At 39.7% G+C, this 27,698-nt stretch overlaps 1 protein-coding gene across 1 annotated transcript; it reads left to right on the top strand.

Moving 5' to 3' along the window:
• The first annotated feature begins 1,346 nt into the window (after window positions 1-1,346).
• On the top strand, window positions 1,347-27,520 carry DCP2 (decapping mRNA 2). The gene is made up of 11 exons (XM_065657161.1): window positions 1,347-1,476; window positions 8,921-9,072; window positions 10,877-11,004; window positions 11,451-11,549; window positions 14,759-14,911; window positions 16,562-16,674; window positions 16,771-16,878; window positions 17,669-17,792; window positions 18,932-19,039; window positions 20,755-20,806; window positions 21,490-27,520. Exons 1-11 carry the CDS (start codon window positions 1,424-1,426, stop codon window positions 21,651-21,653), a joined length of 1,254 nt encoding a protein of 417 aa, XP_065513233.1. The 5' UTR covers window positions 1,347-1,423; the 3' UTR covers window positions 21,654-27,520.
• Window positions 27,521-27,698: the final 178 nt, after the last annotated feature.

Here is a 27,698-nt window from a genome sequence, read left to right as displayed (position 1 = left end):
TTGAGTATCATTTATTTTATATTTTGTATACATTAGTATTACATTGTTACTTTAATAAGCTCTTTCATCTGAATTTCTCCCTTCCCTTTTGATTCTCTCCACTACTTCTAAGTGGGGGATGGGGGAGTGAATGAGTGAGTGGCTATTGTGGTTTTGATTGCTAGCTGGGATTAAATCATGACAAGAGGGAAGCAAAATGTGACATCCTCCTTTTGGTGCTTTTAGCAAGCTATACTGTGTAAATTCACTACAACTAAGCCTCTCAAGTCTAGTGCAGCCATCATCCCATCATCCTCCCGATCATCCATGCTTATCCCGTCTCCTCTGCTGATATTGACCTAGCTGGATCCGGTAGCTGAAATAGAAAAACTATTCACTTCATACACCAATTTTTCTACAGGTTCTGCCCCCGCCCTCTCTCCCAGCTCCCCGCGTTCCAGTGCAGAGGAGGACCGGACTGCGACAGCGGCAACCTCAGTGAAATTCACCGTAAGTCCGGGCGGAGGGAGCTCACGCACTTTTGCGAGGAAGCGGTGGGGAGCTGACACGGTGAGGAGTGCTTTAAATATCCGCTTCTGGCTGAAGTCAAAGGCGGCGGCGGAGGGCGCAGCGGTTCCCTCTGGCGGCTGCCGCAGCCATCCTTCTCCGGCACGCCAGCACGCAGACGTGTTCACCCGACACATCTTCCTCGTCCGCGCTGCGGTTAAAAATGTTTTCTGTCCTTGGTTATTCACAGTGCGGGGTTTAAACCCCTCCAAGCACTAAGCTTCCTGACTTCAGCCCACAGCCTCCATGGTAACGAACACGAATTAACGGAAAAACGGTGCTAGAGGCTTCGTGTTTCTCTCCACAGCCGGTGAACTTCCCCCTCGCCTCCCGCCCGAGGTGAATCTGACGCGTGGATGAGGAGGGTGAAGCGACGCCCGATCTAGAGGAAGCCGACTACCTCACACGCTCGCTGAGAGGAAAACCGTGTAGCGGGCCTGGGCGAGCTGAAGGGCGAGCACGGGAAGCCGCGGCGCGGGGCGCCTCCCCTGCCCGCCGCCGCTGGAGGCCGCCGACTGCGCAGCTCCGCGCTGACCCGGCGCCGACGAGCGGCCGGCACGGCGGCGCGACGGCTGCCGTGACGTGCTGTGACGCGCCTCGCCACGCCGATGACGCCCCAGCCCGCCATTGGCCGCCTCCCGCGGTCACCTGTGGGTCGTGTTCCCGCAGTAGCTCTCCAGCTGATTGGGCCACCGCGTCAGGCCACGCCGCCAGGCGGGAGGACCCCGGGGCGGCTCGCGAGACGCGATTGGCGGAGGCAGCTGCCACTCCCCAGCCTCCCTGCCCCGTTCGCCACCGGGCGGGCAGCAAGGAGCCCCGCCCCCGCCGCCGTACCCTGGTTCGGGCTTCGCCGCGTCGGGATGAGCCGCGCTTCCCCATGGAGACCAAACGGGCCGAGATCCCCAGCAGCGTCTTGGACGACCTGTGCAGGTAGCCGAGCGGCGGAGGCCCCGTCCCGCGGTGCCGCGGGCTGCCCGTTGCGGGGGCGGGGTGGAGGCCGTCCCCCCGCCCAGCGCAGTGGGGCCGCTGGGCCGGCGTGGCCTGCGGCCTGGGTTGCTCGGGGCTGCTGGAATCGCTCCGTGGGCTGGCGGGACTCCGCGGGGGGAGCGGGGCGGCCCGGGGAAAGGGGCGGTGCCGGTAGTCCCGCCGCGGCCGGGCAGCGGAAGGAAGGGGCTCGGTGCGGCTCCCCCCGTGCCTGTGTGGGGCTGCACCCGCCCCCTTCACGGCTTCGTGGCCGAAGGCGCCGCCCCCCGACGGCAGCTGCGCTGGCGGGGCGGGAAGGCCGCCCGCCGGCACTACCTGGCGTAGAGCGGGGAAGAGGCTGCGTGTGGGAGCAAGGTCAGAACGTGCATTTTGGGTTTTCCTTACGGGGTCCAGCAGCTCACGCTGGTTGGCCGAGGAAGGCAAAACCGTGTCGGCAGTGTTTGCGCGGGTGAGAGAGTAGTTAGAAGTACATGGTCGGTATGATGTGTGCAGTGATGAACTGATGTGATACTTAGCGTTTGGAAGTTCGGTTTCATTTAGCAGGGGTGGCAGGAAGCATCTTCTGCCGATTTAACTCTGCTGGAAGAGGCTGTTGCGGTGAGACAGAAAAAGAAGAGCCAAAGGAATATCGTTCAGTGGGAAACTGTCCTCTCCTACGTGTTGGTGCTTTCAGAGTGAATGGTTTGCTTTTCTTATCCTAAAGACTACACATTTAAATTTTTGTAAAACATGGATTCTGTTTTCTTTGGGGAGAGGGAAGGTGCTTTTTCCTTGCACGATCTCAACCCCTGGTCATGTGTTGTGTAGCCCTTTGGACTTTTAGATTCATCTATCATCCCCAGAATTTGATGCTACAAACTGGATGTGATATTTGACATGAAACAACCCTTCTGTCCTACCACCTCGAAAGGACCCCTTCTGAAGTATTTATGTACAAGAGGGAAAGGTTACAAGAGATGAAGGGTAGTCCACTTACTGGAATTAGTGTTTTCAAATGAGTGAAGATGCTTTGAAATGAGAATACCACAGGAAACTAAAACTGCTCAGCTCAGCAGCCTTTTGTTGTGCATCTAATGCAAGAGTCAGAGCTTGCAATGAACAAGTAAATTTTCAGTTCTCTAAGTCTGGCCTCTGAAGCATGTTTGTGTTTCTATTGTATCTCCTTTGGGCTCCCTACAGAGGGATGGGACTTGTTTAGATGCCCACTTACATATGAAGCGTGATTTAAAACTTCTTCAGAAAATCTAGAGGGCAATCACAATACTTACAAAACTGAAATAGCCTATTAGTGTTGCTCCTGTGGGGTGACTGATAAAAGGGCACGAGTAGTTGGATCTTATAGTGTTACAGGATCAGTCCCACTGTCTTGCTGTGTTCATCTGAGGTCCTGTTGTTTTCTACTTTTGAAACAGTGTTTTGTCTTACAGGTGTATGAATGTAGTCATGTGGTTTTAACAACAACATAAAAGCCTTAGAATGGTTGATCAAGGGCTTGTAGTTACTATCTGTCTTGCACTTCACCTTCTCCTAATGCACTTTGTTGACTTTCATTAGAGCTAACAGATCAGCCCTGCTTCAAGTATGCTGTGTTGCTTGGATGTGGACAGAACAGCTGAAAGGAGCAGAGAGCTCAGGCTTTCTTGTGAGAGAGAAAGGAATCTGGTGTGCACTGGAGGAGTGACAGGGCCTGATAGGCCTTGCATCAAGGGAGTAAATAAAGTATTAAATAAGTGGTGCTGTGCTTCAGGTGGTTGGCTTTAAATCTGTCGCTTCCTACGTTCTTCAATCTATATATGATATTAGTGGAAATTCTGGTAGAAATCGCCAAGCAATTTTTCGTGCTCACTTATTCAGAGGATTTAAAATACTTTCTAGCACAACCTATACTTTGGTTTTCTATTTAATTATTTATTAAAATTCTGTCAGCAACTAAAACTTCAGTACTGAAATAATTATAATTTCAGTATAACAGGTTTGGAAAGTCATAGAACCCAAAGGAATTCTCCAGTATCTTTTAAAGTGAACTGTGGCAGTGTGAGCTGCAAATCTAAGTAACTGTTGGTGAATTTTTAGGAGATAGCGAGCATTCACATTACTCTTCCTAAGCTAAACAATGAAACAAATCTATTTTCAAGTAAAGCTTGCCAAGTAATTTGAGGTGTGGGTTTGGTTTTTTGTGTGTGTATGTATTCAAAATCCAAAAAGCAAAGTTAAATCTTAGTTGTCCATCAAACAGAACTATTGGCTTTCTTTATATATTGAGGGCATTAGAATATCTGTCATACTTCTACACTTTGTCTTTGGACAGGAGTATTTTCCTTTGTCCTGAAGTACAAGGCCTGAATTCTCTACAGAAAACTCCTAGTTAAGAGTTTGTGTATCCAGGAGATGCAATCACCGTCACTTCTCACGGTATATGCCATTTTACGTACTTGATACATTTCCTTATGACAGAAAGACCACTGTGAGCTGGTGCTAATTCCATCAACATAATGAATTGCTGAATTAAAATGTGTTTGGATTTTACTTTCAGCTGAACCACTTTCTTTAGATTCCTCACAGGGGCTTCTGTGTAGGCAGAGGCTCAGGGAGGTTCCACACAGAGACTACTCGGAGAGGCTCATGTTTAAGTCCTCAGATCACTTGCAGCTATTCCAACTAATTCAGCCAATTACTCTAAACAATAATTCCACTGTTCAGGACAGCTACAGCTGTTTTAGTGCCTGCAGGTAATTCTCATGGCTGTTGCTAGCACCAAAGGCATACAAAGGCACCTTAGCGGGTGTATGTATTTTGTATGTCTTGAGGGGTGTGTGTGGTGGGTTTTTTTTTGTTGTTGTTGGTTTGTTTGTTTTTGTTGAGCCAGATAGGCTAACACCCACAAACCAAAACAAAACACCAAAACCCCCGAACAAACAAAAAACACCCCCCCAAACAAAACAAAATACAACAAAACTCAACAAAACAATGATAGCCAAAACAAACAACAACAAACAACAAAAAACCCCAGCCACATAAAACACCCTCCAAAACCCAAACACCCTCCCCAAAACAAAAACTAACCAAACCAAACAAACAAAAACCCTGAAACAACAACAACAAAACCCACAACGACCCCCAAAAATAACTACTGCTGTGTAACTTTTACCGCATCAAGTATTTTATTTTTGCAATTGCGAGTTAAAGCATCCAGGTTTTTAGGCGCTGCACAGGATGGCTGGATTTCTTGCTGTAGTAATCAATTTTGACTTTGACAAATACTTTTCAATTGTATAGTTAATTCGGCTATGACTCTGAATTTTTATTGTCTGTAGTCAGTTAAAGCAACTCAGTTTTAAGACAAGAGGACAAGTGAACTTTTAGGAGCGTCTGCGTTATGTTCTTAAATTGCGATGGTGGTGTCTTGTTACTAAATGGGCTAGTGCTTTTACAAAGTTTCACTTGCACTAGTTGTATGATCATCTATTTTTGCTGAGGGTGAAGTTTGGCTATTTAGTAGCAACTGTAGCATTCACTATCAAGTTAAGTTTTTAATTGGATAGAGGAAACTTAGTATATCTATTTCTTCTGTGGGAGGAAAAAAAAATCGAAAACTGACAGACTCTGCAGTTGCAATGTGTACTTGTGTATGTTCTCATATATTAATCTTAGTTTTTTTCCATGCTGTGAGAAGTGCAATATGTAATAGTTTCATATAGGCTATACCTAAGCTTAAATGTAGAATTTTTAATGCATGTTACTAAAAATTTTCTTGCATGTTGGCTTTATTAAATCAAGTACATTGGGTGAAGTGCTTTCAGGACCTGGGCTTTGTCCTGTGGAGCTCAACATATAAAGTTATGTGCTATAATGGGTATGTTCAGATTCAAACGTTCATAGCTGACGTCACAGAATCTAATACTGAAATTATACAGCGCTGAAACCTGTACTAGCCTATCAGTGTAAACTAGCTCTTAAAAAAACCTTTAAAAAAACCCCAAAAAACCAAACCACAACTTTTTCCAAGAGTATAAAATAACAAGTAGGCTTTTATATTCAGTGACAGAGTTCTGTGTGAGAATTGAGCAGAAGTGATAATGGTGGTGGTGATTATTGTTAAGTGCTTTCATTGCAAAACCATTTTCCTAAGGATAACAGTAAGATTAAAAATACTAGTCTAATGCACTTTCATTCAACTTCTTTTTTTTTTTTTCCAAGCTCTCACAGTTTTTCCCTGCTAGTAAACTAAATTAAGAGACTTCTACACTTAGAATTTGTATTCAGAGAGGAAAATGTTACACCTCCATTCTTATTCAGAGAGCAAAATATTTCTTCGCAGCATGTGAAAACAAGTTGAAAGCTAAAGCCTGCTATATAATGTCTTCAAACATTTGTTGAGTTCCTAGGCAGTTTTAGAATCACACAATGCCATTATACAACTTCTTCTAGTTCTGGTAAGTTATTGTGTGTTTAAGCTTCAGTAGTAGGACCACTTTGACCCCTTCTGCTAAATAAATCACAGATATCTATATCTTTTTTTGTCATGCTGTCTTGAGCTACTAAGTTGGTTTTTACTGCATAAATAAGTGGAGGTACTGAGTTTTAATGTAGGTTTCTGAGCTTGGTGCTTTATTTCTCCTATAAGCAAGTACTGTTACCCCATCTTTTGACTTCAGGACTGTGGTGGGTTAACCTTGGCCAGCAGCCAGATGCCCACCCAGCCATTCATTCCCCCTCTTCAACGTGGTGTGGGAGAAAATAGGATGGAAAATCTTGTGGCTCAGGGTGAGAGAGGAAGGTTGCTTACCAATTAAGATCATGGGCAAAACAAACGTGACTTAGGGAAAATTAGTTTAGTTCGTTGCCAAATAAAATAGACTTGGATAGAGAAACAAAGACAAAAAAATCTAAACAACAGCTTTCCTACATCCCCATTTTCCCCAGGTTCAACTTCACCCCTTCTTTCATGACTCCTTTACTTTGTTTTCCCTGAGCAGCACAAGGGGATGGGGAATGGGGGTTGTGGTCACTCTGTAACACTTTGTCGCTGCTGCTCCTTCCTCCTCACGCTTTGCCTCTGCTCCAGCGTGGGTTCAGTCCTATGGGCTGAAGTTCCTTCAGGAAATATCCATCTGCTTCAGCATGGGATCTTCTACAGATGTCAGTGTGGACATCTGCTCTGCCATGGAACACCTTTTCTCCCTCCTTTTTCTCTGACCTTGGTGTTTGTGCTGCTGCTTCACACTCTCTCTTCCTCTGCTGGCCTGGCATATTCAACCACTGCGAATCAACACTCCCAGGTCCTTTTCCTCCGGGCAGCTTTCCAGCCACTCTTCCCCAAGCCTGAAGCGCTGCCTGGGGTTGTTGTGACCCAAGTGCAGGACCCGGCACTTGGCCTTGTTGAACCTCATACAACTGGCCTCAGCCCAATGATCCAGCCGATCCAGATCCCTCTGTGGAGCCTTCCTACTCTCCAGCAGATTGACACTCTCACCCAATTTGGTGTCATCTGCAAACTTACTGAGGCTGCACGTCATTGATAAAGAGATTAAATAGAACTCGCCCCAATACTGAGCCCTGGGGAACACCACTCGTGACTGGCCACCAACTGGATTTGGCTCCATTCACCACAACTCTTTGGGCCTGGCCATCCAGCCAGTTCTTTACCCAGTGGAGAGCACACCCATCCAGGCCATGAGCTGCCAGCTTCTCCAGGAGAATGCTGTGGGTAACAGTGTCATATAAGGTCATGCTCAGTTACAAAAAGGGGGGCTGGCCAGGGGGGCAGTCTCTTTCTTTCTCACTGCTGGAGGGTGGGACAGTCCAGGATGCTCTCTGTTCTCTCTGGACTGTGTGGTTCAGTACTATTGTACTTTAGGTGTGAGCTGCTGTCTGGGACATCAGGGAGGTTTCAGTGCAGGCTGCAGTCAGGAATCCACAGTTGCTGCTTTGGAGGAATTGTTTGCTTGGAAAAGGCAAACAGCAATACTGGGCTTACCACGCAATGAAAGATTGTGCTGTGTGCTCCCCACTTTGTATATTGTTATTGATAATTTGTTTGGGCTTATTTTTCCCTTTTTTTGCTGTTCTATTAAACTGTTCCTATCCCGACACACTGAGTTCTGCCTTTTGTTTCCTAATTCTCTTCCCCATGCCACTGGGGTTGGGGTGAGTGAGCAGCATGTGGTTTTAGGGCTGGGGCTAAACTGAGGCTGTACTTGTGAACCTGGAGGGTGTCAAGTGTGTGCTTGCACTAGCCACCTTCTGCTTCTGCCAGCTGAAGAAGAGAAGGAGAGTTTGCAGTTTGTGCTTGTGTATTGTGAGTCCTGTATATAGGTGCTGTTGAAGGCAGCACCTGTCTGCGGGAGCCTGTGGGACCAGCTGTATTAGCGTCCTCTGTGTGCCCCTGGGATACATGCTGGCATTTGCTCCTGGTTGAATCTGACAAAGGGAAAGTGGCAGCTGTGTCCCTCAGCTAGGGCAGGACCCCAGAGCACAGGGTTGGCCACACTGCCTAGGTATGAGGCAGTCCTTGGCCACAGTGACTGAGTGGGGCAGCCGTTTTTGACACCTCTGAACAATTTATACTTGTCAAATTTTAAGTAAAGAGGTCTTGAGTATTTCTGGTTCTGGCAATGACATTATGTGCTTTTGGAATTTACCCGGTGATGCTCAAGACTTGAAGGTAAAAGATCTTTGTCCAACGGTTTAAGCTCAATGGAGTGGATGACCTTAAATTGCTAAAAAGAAAAACTCTGTTGTTCTGGATCTAACAAATAAATAAGTAAAGCTGCTTCTGCTTGAGTACAATAAGCTGTTACACAGTCCTGCTTACACTTCTCTGGGACTCTCTGCTTGTGTGCCAGTATCTGAACTAAAGCATAAAGTAGACTTGAAAAATAAACCAATTGTCCATGTTCTATTTCAGACTGAGAAAGTTAATAGGATCATATTGAATTTTAAAACCTACATAAATTAGTAGGTTGCTGTGGTTTTAAGTGAAAAATACATAGCCGTGTTTAACTTGTGTCCAGAAAAAAAAAAGCGTTGACTTCTGTTATCAGAGTTTACAGATGTTCTTTGCTGAGCGTGTAAAAATACATGCTTTCTTGTAATATAGCCATTTATGCAGGATGTCCTCGCCGTTCCTGTTTTCACAACAGTTAATTTACTTAGTTTATTGTAATTGGCTTTTGTGAAAGAATATCGTGATCCATTCCCTTTCTTGACTTTAAAAATTGTATTTTACTTTGATGTGAAAACCTTTTGCTGTCCAGACCACCTGAAAGACCAGTGGTCTGTTGCTTTGTGCTCGTGGATCAGAAATCCCACTGTTGCAATGTGGTTTTGTTCTTAGATTTGTCCAACCTGGTATATTTGGCTAATCTTACTCTTCTGTCTTTCCTGACAGCCGATTTATTTTACACATTCCAAGTGAAGAAAGAGACAATGCAATCAGAGTGTGTTTTCAGATTGAACTTGCCCATTGGTTTTACTTGGATTTCTACATGCAAAACACACCAGGATTACCTCAGTGTGGGATAAGAGACTTCGCTAAAGCTGATATCCTTTTTAATACTGTGACTGTTTTCAGTCTCAGTGAATGAAGAGCAAACCGAATATTGTTAACGAAATTTCATACTTGCAGCAGGAAAATGTCAGTTCATGTGTTAGTGATTAAAAGTATCATTAGGTATGTGATTTTGTGTTAACTGCTTTCATAATTCTGTAGCATCTACAGAAGAGATGTTTCTCAGACTGCTAGAGAACTGTGGAAAATGGGTAATTTCTGATCTTTGAGGATTTTTCCTCATTGTTGCGGTTTGGCAGACTAGGTGGGTTTCAAAGGTGAGCTGTTGGAGCTCTTAATGGTGTTTTGTCTCCTTACGTTAATCGCTTTCCACGTAAAAGTAACATAAATGTTAATGTAGCTGAAGGTGGTATGTGTTCCCCCATGGGCAGTGGTATGTGTTATTTGGAAGCACTGTCAGTTGCTCCTAGAAACAGTTCTGTTGGTAGGAGAGAGGATGCATTTTTACTGAATTCATAAGGTTAGCCTCTGCTTTTTTTCATTGCTTATAAGGGCTGCTGGAGTGTATGCTATCTAGTCCTTGTTGGAGGAAGAACTCATGACTTTCATCCAGCAAGTGTTCTAATTTTGACTTTTTCCCATATGTCCTTGACATGGGATTGGAGTATTGCTTCTAACTTTCATAATAATATTATGTATGGTTTCACTGCACAACATAATTCTCTGTTAGTTTGATAACAGAGATTTACTTTGAAACACTGCAGCTTTTATTTTAACAGCGAACTGTAAAAATACGACAAATTTCTCTTGCTTGGTATTCTGCAGTTATTTTTTGTTTCTTTTAGGTATGATTTTAATTATAAGTGTATTTTCAGACAAACAGAATTATTCTACTACTTGTAGGCAGTGCAGGAAAAATACAGTGTAATAAATGTTATTTGTTCATTACGTCTCTCCCTCTCCACCTCATGTTTGCCAGAAGTATTAGTTCTGCTGCAGTGTCATATTTGTAAGTACTCTGCTATGGAATATTTTTTATTAGTAGTATAATTTTGAATGTAATATATTAATATTTTATTAAGGACTTGTAGATTTGCTTTCAAGGTTTTAGAGTTATAGAAGTTGTTTATGTTTTCTTTGCATTGTGAGTTTTATTAGAATCTAGATGTCTGTAACTTGATGCCATTAAACTAGGGCGGTTTGCATAGTAAATACTTAAATACAGGTTCTGTACTGCAGTCTAACAAATTGTTGTGGGAAAAAGTTATTTCCACTTACTTCAAGGAGGGGATTAAACTGTGTTTTTGTCTACATCACTTCAAAATGAAAAAAATGTGATTAAGAATAATACATATTCAAAATAACTGTTATGTGGATACTTTTTCTTCAAAATTAGGGGAGACCTTCCTTCAAACAAACAGCTATGTTCTGTCTTCCTTTTTTCCTTTTTTCCTTTTTTCCTTTTTTCCTTTTTTCCTTTTTTCCTTTTTTCCTTTTTTCCTTTTTTCCTTTTTTCCTTTTTTCCTTTTTTCCTTTTTTCCTTTTTTCCTTTTTTCCTTTTTTCCTTTTTTCCTTTTTTCCTTTTTTCCTTTTTTCCTTTTTTCCTTTTTTCCTTTTCTTCCAGTTGGCTTGTGTTAGAACTGCCAATGTACTTGATTCATTTTGACCTTTTGAGTTTGGTAATGGATTATTCATAGTATTTTTTACTTCCAACAGAATATATCCTGAAAGCACTTAGGAGAGGGAGTGTAGTTATTGTAAACATTGAATTTTCTATGTCTGCAAGTGATTTGAAACTGGATGCTTACGTTTACCTTCCTTAACATGCTGCTGTACTCTTCAATCACTGCCCTTTTTTACTGCCTCAAGGTGAAGATGTACAGAAAGTTCTAGAGGAGTGGAAAGAATACAAAATGGGAGTGCCAACCTATGGTGCAATAATTCTTGATGAGACACTTGAAAATGTAAGTACGGAAATAGTTGTGAAGGGCTAGAGGGAAGGATGGCATATGCTGGCGGAAGTAATCTCTTTGTTGTTTATGTTTTTCATCTGGTGAGGAAAAACAAACAAACCAAACAAAAACCCAAACAAAACAAACCACAAAGTGGTGCTTCAGGTTCACAAAGACCTGACAATTACTTGGCACTGAGTGCGTACAGAAATATAATATAGGAAACAGTAAAGACACTTCTGCTTCCTTTCCTACTCAGGTTTGTTCTTTTTATTGTGAGTTGCATGATCCTGTAAAAAATTTTGCAGTTCTTCTTAGAACACAGAAAACATAATGGGTTCTTTCCTTCAGGATAAAGTATCTTTTTGGAGAAGCAGGAGACAGTGAAGGAAAGACATTTAATAGAAATTAGTTAGAATAGTGGGTGTTTGACAGTTGCATTCCCATGTATTTTGCAGGTTCTTTTGGTTCAGGGCTATTTAGCAAAGTCTGGTTGGGGATTTCCAAAAGGGAAAGTAAATAAAGAAGAGGCTCCTCATGACTGTGCTGCTAGAGAGGTAAGTTATATTTGATTCCCTTAAATTTAAGCTAAAGAAATGAAATTTTGCTGAGAGCAGGTTATATGTGTTAGATGAAAAGACATTTTACTTAAGTATCTTTATTAAAATTCTTGCAGGAGTCTTCTACTGTAGCTTTTAGTGCTTTTCTGAGTTCCAGAGTGGTAATCAAGGGTGAGGTTAGGTAATTTAAAAACCACTGTTTGATGTTTTTAATTGTTTTGCACTAGCTTGCTAAGTTAAGTGAGTACTGTTTTTAAAATTCTCTGCTGAATTACCAATTTACTTTAAAGTATTCTTTTCGGTGCTTGGGAAATCTTGGTACTTTGTGGTTTTTGGAATATTTATTTCAAGTGCCACCAGAACTGTAAAAAGGTAGAAAAATGGGATTTAGCATCTGTACACTGGGCAGTGTAAAGAGACTGAAGAGTTGAGTTGGAGGTTGTAGAAGATTATGTAAAAGTTGTGAAGAACTTTTATATTGTTCAGTGATGCAGGAACAAGGATCAATGTATGGGAAATAAAATCTAAAAAGTAAAATAATCTGTGGGATTTATTGGTGCTGGAGACCTAGGTATATAGTGAAGATGCATATTAAGAATTACCCGTAAAAGTATACTACTGGTATAAACTCAGTGTTCATGTAACATAATACATCCAGAATTTTTGAGAGGGAAAATAAAGATGAGGGAAAGTAGCAAGATGCATTAGTTTTCTTCATGGCTGGACTGAATCAGTATCTTAGAAATAATGGATTTTTCTTTTAAATATACCTGTCAAAGAGGCATGAATGAAAAATTCCATATTTCTTAGTCTCTGATGGTGCTTTCCATACCACTCATAAATCTAATATAGACTTGGAATAGCGAAATAAGATGTTAGATCTTAACATTGCACTATTATGCAATGGACACAGATGAAATACGCTTTCATATTAGCAGTTGCTGATCTCTGAGTGTAGAACATTATTTATATAGTATTGGATGACTTACCAAAGAGTAAAACACCTGAGCTACAAATGTAGTGGGCTGTCACTGCAGAACTCAAGGGCTGGGGAAAAGATGAGCAGAGACTTAATAAGGGTAACTTGATTATTCAATGCATATCTCTTTCCCTGTTCCCCATAAATAGTTTGTTTAGTTAAGTTTTTACAAGTCAGATCCTTTTAGGGCTGCTCTAAAAGACTGAACTGAAGGGAGAGAAGACCATAAAAATATATGGACCACAGCACAAAGGGACAGGACAAACTAGGCGTTACTGCTTCAGGAAGGGATGACGTGAAGTATGCCTTCCTCTTTACTTCCAGTTAGGCTAGCAAAAGCATTAAAGTCAGCACAGTTATACTGGGGAAAATATTTTGATTTTTTTTTTCTTTAATTTGGAGAATTGATTTATATTATATTAGTGAACAACACCAGTGCTATGATCTTTTTCCATCAAGGTAGCTTCTAATTGTGCATGAGCTAGCAGGTTCTTCATAGCTTGCGTGTGGCCAGGAATCGGCATGTCTGGAATATCTGTGCATAAATCTCTTAACTGCTTTTACTGGAGTCAGCACAAGTCTAAAACCATAAATTGCATCTGTATAAGGTATAATTGAAGAGGTCTTCTGTGTGCAATGCCTACACAGTGCAGTAGTGTTTCAGAAGCTGATGAAGGCAAAACCATACTAAACACACGATTCTTTTGGTAAAAGGAGTTTCTACAATAAATTCACTTAAATAATTTGGAAAGATCATTTAGGAAGGGCAAACATTCCTATTAGTAGTAAGAGTAAGTATGGAAGAGAAGTATTATCTTCTCTTAATTGAGACAGTGTGTGGTCTTTTTTTGTGGGTTTTTGTGTAGTTTTTTTTGGTGTGTGTAGTTTTTGGTCTGTGTTTTGTTTGTTTGTTTCTTTTTCTTCCCTAAAGTCTGCTGGTTTTAATGTAGTTAGATGGAAGGATGACTAGCTTTTTATTTTGATTTAAGAGGGGTTGTATGTTCTAATTCGAAGATTTACTGATCAGTTATTTGCTTTTTCATATTTGTGCTTAATTTCCTTTGCATTTTCAAAAATGGAACTTACAATCACTTTGATACCAATGAATACATTGGTATTTTGCATAAGATATTTTGAGTATTTCCTGCTATAATTTTATATGCAATTATTTGGTTCTATTTTTCATTATACATACCTGCAGGAGTTGGTAGTTGAGGAGGTTGAGCTTAGATTGGATATTAGGAAGAGCTTCTTCACTGAGAGGGTGGTGGAACACTGGAATGGGCTCCCCAGAGAGGCAGTGATGAGATTTGGAGAACGAGGAAGTTTCTAAAAAAGAGTATTTACTTAGCAAGCTTGGAGACACAATGTGATTTAAGTTATTAGATGTGTTTGACATGGATCTTCTTATGTTACAAACCTTGTGTACTTGAGAGCAGTGTCAGAAGCAAATATTTTGAAGTAAGGCATCGAGAAGCCTGGTCTAGTGCAATATGTCCCTGCCCCTGTCAGTGAGGTTGGACTAGATGATCTTTAAAAGTCCCTTGCAACCCAAACCATTCTGTGAACTATGATCCTTCAGTGCAGACACAGACCATAAAATATGCAAAGAAAACATTCTTTTCAAATATCGTCATCTTTTTACTAACCTCCAGCAGGTATAATACTCCTATTTTTTCTTTAGAGTAGCTGACAATGCACTTTTAAGTTGGTCAGTGTGAATGTGCAGTTGAACTTTGTAGGAGAAGTTTTGCTAGCCTATTGCTGGGTTTTGTTATGAGTGTAAAAATGACTGTATGTATTGGGGCTAGAAGGATTGTTGAAAGAGAAGAAAAATAGATGTGCAAATAAAGCTTGCTAGAATTTGCAGATGTCTTTACTCCCCAAGTAGTAGTTTTTGCTGTGAATAAGATTCCCATGCATCCAGCAGCATGTAGGAGCAGCTAGAGACTCCCCATCTCTATTAATAAATTGCTACATGAAGGTGTAATAGAGTTGTTTCAACTTTTATTACAGGTCTGTCTGTCTTAGAGAAATGTAAAGCACATAGGATCATAATACTTTGCCTATTATTGAACATATGTCTATGGGTAAAGGCTTGTTTTTCCCAGAAGTGGCCTGCTTTCCTGGATAGATCTGAAAAAAAGTCATTCCTTCCGTTGTGATGATAGTTTCAGAAGGGATAAATCCGAATACTCACACTGATTTTTGTCTGTGTGCTTCTCAGGTGTTTGAAGAAACTGGCTTTGACATTAAAGATTATATCTGCAAAGAAGAATACATTGAGCTGCGAATTAATGATCAATTAGCACGGCTGTACATCATTCCAGGAGTTCCTAAGAACACAAAATTCAACCCCAAAACTAGAAGGGAAATTCGGGTATGTGTTATTTTGTTTCAATCTATAGTAGCCTTGTTATGGTGGTTGATTTTTAAAGCTAATAGTCTGTAAAATAATGCAACTAGCAAGCACGATGAATACCTCAAATACTGTTTACAAATGGCCTCTCCTCACTGTAGGGTCTTGTCAACTTCTTGCAGCATTGCTGCAGAGACCGATTCTTGACCATCTGTCTGATGTCTCCGTTCGTAATGAAAACGATATTAGAGCATGCTACAAAATTATAATTCTCCTGTTCTTTTCTCTTAGGTGGTATATGTGTTAATCATTTCACATTATTCCTAGTTATAGATGCATATTTAACTATATAGTCTTCTGAATATGTAGTTATTAATTGGTGATATACAAAAGCCACATATCAGAAGGAGAAAATAAGGATTGTGTTCCCTTTTTCATGGCTAGTGCCATCCAGACTTAGGGAATAGCATATTTTGATGAGGAGGTTGGGAAGGGGACACTAAATGGGAACTGTTTTGGATGATATGTATACCATTAGGCTTTTAAAAAGTATTGTGAAAGGGAGAAGCTGTAACAGAGGTAGTAGACTTTTTGGAAACTTTGTTTCTAATACGCATAATCTTCAAAGTTTGAATATCTTTCTTGTATTGCAATTCAGTTTAGAACAGCTGTCCCCATATTTTCATGCAGATGGTGCCACTGAATAAAGCATTGGGTTTTATAAATAGGAAAAGGTAGTTGACTAGACAGGATTGCATTAGAGACTCGTTTTTCAAAATACCAAGTAGAAGAGGATGAACTTTGAGGTTTTTTAAAATGTACCATAAATAACCACTTTGTGTAACAGTGAAATCTGCCTGGGTATGATGAAGTTCTTACCATGACAGATTTTTGTCTCTATGCTGAAGCACTGTTTTCATCTGATCTAATACAAGTGAGCATGCCATTTTTGTATTCCCTGTAAAGCTATATTGAAAACCTGTTCAGTTTATAACTTCCTTCCATAATATGCATCTTACCTGGACCTGGGGTTTTGGGGTTAGATTCTGCAATAGAAAAGCTGATGTGAGACCTTTTGTACTGTGTATGTTGCAAATTCCCCATTTCATCCCCCATTCTGCAAAGTATACAGTTTTAATAGTTGAAGTGATAATGTATAAATTATAACACAAATCCTAGCCTTTACCCATGTTTTTTTCTTCTATCACGGAAACTGAAACTTACTCTGCAAACTAAATCCATTTCTTTTGGATAATTTTTGAACTAGTATTGGTGGTCTAATTTTGATGACATTTTAAGAAAAAATAGCAAGAATAGTAGTGGCTTTGAAAGTTATTTAAAGCTTCTACCTTTTATTTATAGCATTCAGTGTGCAGTGGGTTGGTTGTATTTTGAAACCCTTATTCAGAATTTACTTGCTGGAACATATAATATTTTAGGTGCTATATCTTGCAATGAATATGTACTGTACCATCTGTTATTCTGTAGTTGCAGTCAGAAGAATGATCCCATTGTTAATTAACCTTTGTGGAAAACCCTGTTGTTGTTCATTAATTAAAGTCTTCCATTGTAATTTTTTCATTAAGGGAAATAATTGCGTTTGATACACATTTGTAACATTCTGTAAGGCTACAGTAGAGCATATTTTGATTCTATTTCTTGTTTTTCTAGAATATTGAGTGGTTTTCCATTGATAAATTACCATGCCACAGAAATGATATGACTCCAAAGTCCAAGCTGGGTTTGGCACCTAACAAATTTTTTATGGCAATTCCCTTTATCAGGTATGTTTGAGATGAGGCAAAGGCTAGGCCAGTGCCTTTCAGAAGAGTTTAATTTCTTTAGATTTGTTTTAGTAAGTAGATCCTGCTTGCACACAGGCCATTGAGGGAATGGATTTCACGAAGGAATGGAGATTCCTCAGATAGCGACAATGGATTTTCATCTACAGGGAGCACACCCTCTAAGCCCAACTTGGAAAAAGCTAGGTAAGAACCAGGTCAGTTTAACCCCTCTCCATCCATTGTATAAAACAGTGGTCATACAAAGCTGCTTGTCCTTTCTCTTTCTCCAAGTGTTTGTGTTCCAGTAATAGAATGGATTAATAAAATAAATAAAAATAAATTGCAGGCATATCTCACAGGACTATAAATAGGATGAGAAGTTAATTAATGTCATGATGTTTGTTGGGTTTTTTTTTTTTTGGTAAATTCTCATGTATGTCAGAAATGAGATAATTTCTTGAGTCCTGTCTATGGCAACCCAAACAGCAGAAGCCAAAACAAGTAAATAAGTTTCAGTGCTTCAAGTTCAATGCTTTTGGCACTTACTCAGGGGAAAAATGGGACTCTCTAAAGTAGGACTGTAAAATACTGGCAGAAGTAGCTGGATAGATAAAACTTGTGGGATTCAGCACGGAAACAAGCGCTGCTGGCTTTTGATTCAGCTGAGCCAAAAGCAGTAGAGCAAACTTTAAAAGCTGTAGTCCCAAAGAAAAGGCTATGATCCAGTAATTTGAGTCAGGTTAGCATCAACACTAACAACAACTGGACCAATGCTAACATGGACCTAGCCTGCTGTTTATGCAGAACGCAGGTTTTCTACCAGCAGGCAAAACAAAGCTGGGTGAATGCAGTGAGCATTATTAAAATTTCCACACTAGGTTACTTAAGCTTGTCTTCCATGTTGTTCTCAAAAAACAGAAAATTATTTCATATTTCTCTTCTGCTATGAACAGGCTTGAAGTTCTATTGCAAACTGTTTGTTTTCCTGTACTAGATCCAAAATTCGCTGTAGTCAGCAGGTGTTTACAGATGGCTTTTCAGGAGAACAGTGGGTGAAGCCAAAACAGCCACAGAAGCCATATAATAATCCTGAGATGTCTGAAATGTTGAAAATAAAGGTAGGTAGTTTTCTAGGCAAACATATGCATCTGGGCTATTGTTGTGGTTTAACCCCAGCTGGCAACCAAACCCCATGCAGCTGCTTTCTCACCCCTGGTGGGATGGAGGAGAGAACTGGAAGGGTAACAGTGAGAAAACGCATGGATTGAGATAAAGACAGTTTAATAGGCAAAGCAAAAGCTGTGTACGCAAGCAAAGCAAAACAACGGATTCATTCATCGCTTCCCATGGGCAGGCAGGTGCTCAGCCATCTCCAGGAAAGCTGGGCTCCGTCACATAAAACAGTTACTTGGGAAGACAAACGCCATCACTCGGAATGTCCCCCACTTCCTCCTTCTTCCCCCAACTTTATATACTGAGCATGACGTCATATGGTACAGAATATCCCTTTGGTCAGTTGGGGTCAGCTGTTCCAGCTGTGTCTCCTCCCAGCTTCTTGTGCACCCCCAGCCTACTCACTGGTGGGGTCGTGTGAGGAGCAGAAATGGCCTTGAATCTGTGTAAGCCCTGCTCAGCAATAACTAAAACATTCTAGTGTTATTAACACTGTTTCCAGCACAAATCTAAGGCATGCCAGCTACTGTGAAGAAAATTAACTCTATCTCCACTAAATCCAGGACAGCTATTTAAAACAGATGTCTTTGTTCAAAAAGGTTCTTCTCTAGAACAAAAACATTGAATTTTATCACCATAGTACGCAAAAGTAAAAACACTTAAAAAAATCTAGGGGATTCTCAGATTCACTAGACATTAGTGGTGGTGAGTATCAGGTGGTAGTTGTGTTGTTTCAGGTATATATAGCTACTACTACCCATCATTTTGGTCTTCTTCATGTACCATTTTGAAATATTTTGGGTACTGCTCACAAATACTCATCAGTATATGGGAACTCACTGAACTGAACTTCTTGTATAATACAGTGTGTGTAATAGTGCAAGAGATGCTGACTAATAGCTGATGACTTCTTGTAACTTGAGTGTATGTTTGGTTAATTTCAGTGTGTTTCAGTTTGTCTACAAAAGATACCATTCACATGGTTTGAGGTTATTTGGAGGAATGTTCTAGCTAGTAGGTAGCAATGATGTTCAATGCTGCCATCTAACCTCTTCTCTTTGCTATATTTTGGACATAATGGCAGAGTCAGAGCTTGAGAAGCAATGGCAGAAAGCAATGTCAAGATAGTTCCAGCCAAAAGAAGCGAACAAATGGAGTACACAGTCAGCCAGTTAAGCAAAACCATGCCTTGGTAAGAAACATGCAGTGGCTCTCATTAACAGCTTCCGGTAATGCTTAACAAATATCCAGGCCAATGTTGCACTGAGAGAAAGTAGAGTGTGTATATATCAAAAGTATATTTGATCAGAATATTTTCTATGTATTTGTAGAAATATGACATTTCTTACCTCATATGCATATACATCTATAGACAAGCCTACTAAACTTCACAAAGTTTGCATTTTGGAAGGAAGTCTTGTTTTTCGCAGTTTAAAATTTGCCAGCTGTTTCAGTAGAGAGTCCTGCAGCTTTCCAGGTCCCTGTCGGGTAATAGGCTACCGTAGTGTGTCTTGATAAGTCAATGTAGTACATGTCTTATTTATTCATGTATTATAATTATTGTGAACATGGGGTTTTGTTATGCAACAGATGCAAAGTGGTAATGCACGTGCTTATTAATTTCATTCTTTCTAGCAAAATTGTTGAGATGCAGACTTAACTTTTATGCTAGAAAAATAATGTAATTTTTTAATCATACAGTAGGACTACAGCAGTTTGTAAATTTCAGTATGACATTCTTGGTTTGTTACCTTTCCTTGCAGTAACTAATTGTCCCCACAGTTTTGCTGGCTAGGAGAAGGCTCACTGAGATATCTCTCATTTTTTAATATATCTCCTTGAATTTTTTTTCTCCACTGTACTTTGTCCCTCTCCGATTCCACTCGTGTACATCAGTGAGCCCCAGTTCTCCATGCAGCTCAGCTGGCTTGTCCAGGCTTTAGATTGTATTGTTTCCTGGCTGTAAACTAGACTTTTCACTTTTTGGCTTGAGGTTATTACTTTCCCTCTGTTTTTCATGTAAAAGTGCAGAAACCATAAACTCTCATCCTGTAAAATTCTCCCTGTAGCAAGAAATAATTGGATATGTCTGGGTCTAACAGCAGAAGAATGAAAAGTCAAAGAATTGACTGCCCAGAAATTTGGCTATATAAAAAAAACCAACAGGAATCTGTAAGATCTTGATGGAAACAAGCGGAACTGTTAATACTCCACATTTACTTCGTAGGCTTTTTACAGACTTTGCTAAATACTTCTGTGGTGTTTTGTTTGCATATTCATAATTGTCAATCTTTTGAAGTTTAAATATTTCATGTCCCAGTGATAATTTTCTAATATAATTTGGAAACCAGGGAACTCTTAATTCTCACGGAGTGCAAAGGGCCATACTTTTCTCTGTATTGCTATACTTAGAACAGCATACCTGAGGCTAAAACTTAATTCTTCCATGGAGAGTTCTAAGTTTGTGTGTCTAATGCGTGTTAATTTAATTGTCAGTAGCTGTGTGTTCGCAAATACTTTCTCCTTGCTTTTTGGGAAAAGCAGATTGAAGAATGGGGTTATGTATGTGCACCTTTGATACCAAACCACCATATGCAAGACCTTTCCAGCGTAAAACATTTAGAAAACACTCAAAATTTTTCCCTATAAGCTTGCATTTTAAAAATTATTTGTTGACTGTTAAAAGGCTGCATGATTCTGAAAGACTTGTGGACTTGAAGCATGCTTACTAGATAAAATAACATGATAGAATTCATGCTGAGTTATAAGTAAAATAATTCAAACATCAGGAGGTGTGTCAAAGCAAGTATAACCAGCATGCCTTTTAGCTGATGCTTAAGCTGTACCTGCAAGAACTAGAATGCCATTTCTTTATGAAGTGTATAATGTGGTCATTCTCTTAACCAGAAATGTGAAAAAAGGCTTAATCCAAGAAGACTTCAAGATAACTTTGAAACAGGCAAGTGCAGTCTGATTTTTACATGCATGTCACATGTTACAGGCTGAAAGCACCTGAATAATAATGGCTGAGGGTTTTTCCTTGTGTGCCAACCTATTAAATGGTATAAAGCTGTATTTTTCTATGGCAGTCTGAGTTATTTTTTTATTTGGTTGACTACATGTGCTGCTTCATGTTGGTTTTGCAATTCTTCTCTTTAATTATTAAAACTGTCAGATTATAGCAGGTGGCTGAGTAAAAAGTGACTGAAAGCTGCTTTAAGAAAATAGCATCTGAGTCAATGCAGTGCTGGTAACTATGTGTTGGTTCAAGGCTTTCTGTCCTGCTATTTATAATATGCAGTTGCTATTAGAGTACTCTGTAGAGATAACACGGTTCTTTACTTACTGCTGAGGAGTTAGTGCTATATTTCTTTCGTTGTTATTAATAAATGAATTGCAAAACAGCACCTTTGTGTAAAACTGGCTGTTGAAAGTGTCCCCAGATTGTTGTGACTTAAGATTTGCTCTAGCCACTAGATGACTTGTAAATATGACTGAGTTATCTTCTTCTGTTTATTACCAGACTTACAGATTTTGTCATAAATATTAATGAATGTACATTTGAGGTATGGCTTTGTATTGTTATTGGTCTTCTTATTGATAACTATTTAAAATGTTTCATGCTTTTTTCTTTTTAAGCAGATGCAGCATATGAGCTGTGTTGCTCCAGTGAAGACCCACTGCCAGACCACATAGAGGGACATTCTGTGGCATGCAATGGCCATTACAAATTTGCTTTCTCATCAAGAGCTTTCTTGAGTTTCAAGTTCGACCATGATGCCATAATGAAAAGTTTTGACCTCTGACAGCAAACTTATTAGGAACAAAAATCAGACTTGCTTGTTGCAATTGAGGGAGTTTCTTATCCAGCCTTACTCTTTCTCAGGAGTTTTTTTTGTTTTATTTGTTTGTTTTTAAATGCAATGCAGGGACTGACTGATGATTTGGAAGGGTTTGTTCTCTTTGTGGTATGGAAGTGGCATAATCAAACGTTGCACTTTAAATGCAGTATAGCCTTTGTCCACAAAAATACCTTTCCAGAGTTCAGTTCACTTGTTCCTGGCTGTGCATTAGAGGGCATTTTTTTTTTTAAACTTGCTGTGTGTTTTGTAGAATGTCATTGACTTTTTTTAAACTGTTGAAGTATACCAGATTGCTGAACTTTTAACTGCTCTGGTGTAAATTATTTGACTTGTTAGTCATTATTGTGTAGTACATTGCAATATTATGGCAGTGGCAATGAAACTGATTTCTCAGAGAACTCCTCTGTCTGCCCTAGAAATTTTGAAACCCAAGTTGCACATTTCAAACTTGCCTCAGCCAGTCATCCTTTCCCTTTCCTGGTTGCTTGTCCAAAATATCTTCCTATCTTCCCTCCTTCATACTTACAGTTTTTCTTGGCAGGTGGTCAGTAGTACTCGGAGTCAAGTCTATAGCATTTTGACTTCTTGCACCTACTCTGCCTGTCTTTGGTGGGGATACACAAACTGGGTAGAACTTAGCCATGCCAAGAGTCTAGCTTCAAATCTTATGCACTGTCCCCAGCTGGGTAGGAAGAAGTTGCCAAGTTTTGTGTTATCCCAGTTGCAGCTGCTTTCGAAAAAGAAAAGCTTAAACTTTGTGAGAGGTTACTTGTGTACAATTTATACTGAATGTAAATAAGCCTCTGTAGATCTTGCTGAGGAGGAAGGCAGGTGCATGGATAACAGAGTCATTGTGCGACACTAAACAGCTTAATCAGGATTGCAATAACTATTCTAAGGGTGTCCAGTGTTGTATTCTGTGCTGTTGTCCTCAGATCTCTTGTGTAGTGTATGCTCTGTATATATCCAGTAGTACCGAATTGCACTTGAGCTAGCATTTAAATGATGTAGCCTCAGTCGTTTTCAGCTACGACACTTTCGTAGTAAAAATATCAAAGATTTGTGGGGGAAGAGGGAACAAACAAAAAACCAGTAAGAGTTGAAGTGACAAACTGTTAACTGTTAAATCACCTTCATGATTCAAGTTAAGGGGCTTTGAATGTGTGCTTTGCAGTTGAGAGAAATGCACTTGAACTCACTTGTCCCAGCAGCTTGTGGTAGCAAGCATGTTGTCCCAGATTTGAAAATGGACTTTCTCTGAAATAAAGGTAATTGGTGACTTCACTGGTTGAGTGAACTATGCCCTTGTCCCATCACAGTGTATGTTCATACACTGAGTCTTTATGCAACTTGTATGTCATCTAAAACCAAAATCCTGGTCTTCCTTCAACTACCCTACTTCGTCTGCCCTACTTGATCTTTTACCTACTGCTTTTCCTCAGAAGTAGCTTTAGAACTATCTCTTTATTTATTACCTGCCCAGCACCAGGTGATTTGTGGCTCTAACGCTGTAACAATCTTGCTGATAGAATGCTGGAGTTCTGTACCAGTCAACAGGAGAAGCAGACTGCAGCATTTCCTCCTTCTGGAGGACAAGAGTCCTGAGGGCCTTGTCTGTCAAGACCAAATTGTGAAATAGCTCAATCTATCTTTGTCTCACCTCATTTTCTTAAAAAAATTAAAAAAAAAAAAAATCCAAAGGTTGTTCAAAACAGTAAATGGTGAAAGACAGTAAATGGGGAGGTGGGATAATGCTGGAGGAGGTTGTTATCCAGCTTCAGGTGAAAACGAATCTTTAGTTACTTCTTTAGTGCAAGTAGTTGATTTCCCAGCAAAAGTGCCTTTACACATGGTGAGGCAGAAGTTTGTATTCATATCCTGAGGCTGCTACTGCCTGTGGAGTTAATAAGACTCTCCTAAGGCATGATTAAGTACCAGGCTGTGGAAATCTTTAAGTTGACCTTTCAGAAAAACTACAGTTGTATTTCATCTAGTGCTCTGTGAATTAAGGGGGATATTGATGAAACAGTGAACCTGGAGCTTCTGTCAGCTGTTTGGGAAATCATGTCACAGACAGTGGAAGTCTTTAGAACAGAGCAAGTGTGTTCTATGAATGGGAGATGCTGGCTGCCCTCTATATTCACTGGGTCAGTTTTCTTCTTAGTGAAAGTTTGGTTCAGTGTAATAGAAATTGGTTGCTTCATTAAGCAGCCCAAAGCGGGGCTTATACATATGTCATTATTTTAGTAAATCTAGCCTTAATGTGAGTTGCAAATAAATGTGATAAATATGCAATAACTTACTTCTTTGTATAAGGGTACTGTTTCTTGTAGTAGCGTTGCTTTCTCAGTATGGTTTCTAAACAACCAAGTGTGGTGGCATGTGTTCTACCTTACGGGTTCCATCATGCCCTGCATTGTGAACATTTTGAATTGTTTACTCTGGTTTATGGTTTCATTTCACTATTGTTTTATAATTAATTATGTCTCTAAGTTTAGAAGTACAGTTTACATTAGCTTCTGTAAAACAGTGAAGAAATAACAAGTGACATACAGAATTCAGTTCCATGAGTTTTTATTTCATGGGAGCTACACACAGAGAAATGAGTAACTGTTTGCTTGTCAGACCTAAGAGCTGATGTCAAGATACTTGAAAAACAAACATTGCTCAGTTTATGCTTAGTGCTAAAGTAAGTCAGAATGCTTGCCTGTGAGGGGTTATTCAGATTATGAGTAGTTATTCTATGTCCTTGAAATTAAAGAACTCATGGAATAAACTAACATTTATCAAAATAAAACTAAAATGTGTGGGTGCTGGGAATCTCTTACTAGTTTGCAGTTTCTAGTACTGCATAAATCCCTGCTTTAGTGTGAGATTTTTAGCATCTCTTCTTCACAGAATGCTCTAAACTTTGAGCTTGGACTGAAGAGTGATCTGCCTAATTGAATGATGTTCTGTGTTGGAATGATACTAACTTCAACTCCTTGATGTACATGCATGCTTTTGAAAGTACCTGCATCTTACATAGCTGGAAGTCTGGAAACAGTGGTACTGGGATGAAGAGGAGAACTAGCTTTATTTATTGCACAATCAATGTATTTTTTTAACACAACGTAGTTTTTTTAGGCCAGACTTGCATAAGTCATTTCTAATAAAATTTTGGGCCCAGTCACTGTTCCAGGCTTCTGTGCTGTGCTCCAACCTTCCTCCTCCATCCCCGGAAAGGTGATGGAACAGCTCTGTGATTTGATTTGGTGAACTGAGAACAATACTTATGGAGTTTTTTCTTCATCTACCTGTGGCTGTTATAAACCTAACAGTTCCTTTGAAAAGCAAGGCAGGCCTCTAGCCTGGCTATTCCTACCGGGCTTGCTCTCAGATTGTTGTTTCAGATAAGAACTTTTTTTTTTTTGAACTTTTCCTTATTATAGAAGAGTTGCTTTTGTTGATCTGTAGTTTATAGCAGCACTCATGTCATTCTGTTCTGAAGAATGAGAGTCTACATTAAGAATCCAAGCTCTAGTATCCTGTGGTGCAAGACGGCACCGCTGCTCCATGGGGGACTGACTGACCAATTGTTGGGTCAGTGGGCTGTTTAATCCTCAGCTACCTGCTTTTTATAAATTCTGAGCAACAGAGTTTGGTTTTTTTTTTTCCAAAGGTGAAGTCAGGTGCCTTCATCTTTTAAATTAGGACGTTATACTCTAAATGTATTGGGAAGGTCAAAACTATTGATAACTGGTAGAATAGCCTCTCTTGTTGATTTAAGATCAGTTTATTTACAGACATTGTCTTGCACTGTAAATGTTAAATAACCTGGTGCTTATACATGACTTCATAATTTCAGATTCCTTTGGTTATTACAGTATTTCAGCTTTTGAAACAACCAAAATTATTTAAGATGTGGTAAATTTCTACAAACTAACTGAAGGTGCTTTTACAGTAAATGAGGATTGGAAGTGTCACTACTCTTGCATAATAGTTTTTGTTCTTATGCATTTATAGCAATAGTGTAGTTCAAGAATGAAGGTAGGCTAAGTGCTGGTATTTGCACTGTTCTTAATCCTGTACATGAGCACTGATAGATGCAGTAGGACTTGTGCTGTGTGTGCATTTCGCTGTTTCAAGCAGATTGTGAACTTATAAGGAAGACGATATATGTAGCAATTACATTGGCCATATTTATTCAAGATCATACAAGAGGAAGTATTCTGGATTAGCAGTAGTACATTAAAGTTAAGTACTTGGGTTTTAACTTGTCTTTTCATTTGAAAATGTTAGGTTAAGATAGACTAACTTCTTGTATAGATTCAACTTTACAGAAACCCTTATATTTAAATTTTTCTTAGCTCCAGAATACTTCTGGAATTGTCTTCAATTCATCCTTCACTACTCACAGGAAAAAGAAGAAAGCTTACTTTTAGGTAATCAGAAAATTCCACAGGGTACAGAATATTTAACTTTTAATAGGTCCACTATGAAATTTACTGAAAACACTGAGTATTTTGTCATTGTTAAATATTGTTGATCAGAAGAACTAGCTTCTAGTCTTCAGTTCCTTTAAGAAAAGGATTACAGCTAATGGAGCATTAATCATTTTAAACCAAGGCATTTACAGCTTTTTAAGAATATAGATCCTGCAACAACACACTTCCCACTGTGAGAAACTCTTACTTTGCAAGTTTTTTTAAGCACATTTGACCAAAATTACAAAGCTAGGGGGATGAACTATTTGTATCTTACTGGTTCGGTATGTATTTTTGTTATGCAGTAGAAGTGTGCAAAACTGCATGATTAAGAGCTCTCAGCAAATATGTCTCAAGCCTATACTTAGAACAGGATTCTTAAGTAACTTTACTATGCCTGCCTGGCACTGCAATGTGTGAAAGCTGTACTTCAGCCCTGAGGAGCAGTTTAACTGGGTTTGCAAGGCACTTTAACATTAAAAAGCAAAACAGACTACAAAGGAAGTTGGGCTTTGTTCATTAATTTTGGCATAATGCTAGATTGCTGTGCGTGTTCTGGGACCAGGCTGACTCGGGTATTGCTGCCCAAAGATAACGCTTTTCTGTGCAGCATTGCATGCCTCGCAGAAGATAGGGAACCAGTGTTTTACTATATGGCTCGTGCATGAAGGGTTATGTCTTCCACCTGTTTGTTTGAAGCTCAAGAACTTGTTTTCTTCACTGATATGTAAGTAGCATATCGGTGCTAAATAAGTAGAAAGTACGTACAGGTAATAAGGTTAAAACCATGTAAAGTTACAGATTTTATTCAATTTCCATGATGTTATCTTGAAGAAAGCTTGTGTTAGTCAACTCTTCAATTTTAGTAAATAAAATCTGTAACTACCTATAACATCTGTTGTACTAATGATTGTGATTTTATTATTCATTGATTCAGAAGCTGAAGCACACCATTTAAGAGGCTATGATTAAACTGACATTTTTTTCCTATACTGTAATTTTTCTTTGTAAAATTAAATGACTTTATGTATAAACTCAAGTACTGAAGTATGAATATAAGCATTGCTGATCAGTGTGAAATGGAAATCCTGTGGTGCTGGTACAGATTATTCTTTCACTGTAGAATGTTTAAATGTTGTTCTAAGCCAGTCAGCAGCACTGATTATATACAGTGGGTGGAAGAAGGATTACTTTTTAAAGTCAATTGTACAGGTGGACAAGAGGCCCATCCAACACAATGGGAAACAAACAAACAAATAATTTAAAAGGTGTCAGAGGTACTGGAGAAATGAAGTATGTGAACTTCAACCAGTGCTTTCAAAGTATTTCTGAAACAGTGGTGTTGTGGGGGTTTTTTGGTTGGTTGGTTTTGGGGGGGGGGTGTGTGTGTGTCATTAAAAGAACTGGATGTGTGGAAACAGTTTCATATGTGCTGTTCTATTTCTATAAAGTGTTAAATGAAGTTGTGGAGAGTTTGTGACAAGTACTAATGTTCCTGAGCTCAGCTAAAACCTGTGATCAG

The sequence above is a fragment of the Caloenas nicobarica genome, chromosome Z (genome assembly GCF_036013445.1).
Source record: "Caloenas nicobarica isolate bCalNic1 chromosome Z, bCalNic1.hap1, whole genome shotgun sequence".
NCBI lineage: Eukaryota > Metazoa > Chordata > Aves > Columbiformes > Columbidae > Caloenas > Caloenas nicobarica.
This window is presented reverse-complemented; position numbering and strand designations above follow the sequence as displayed.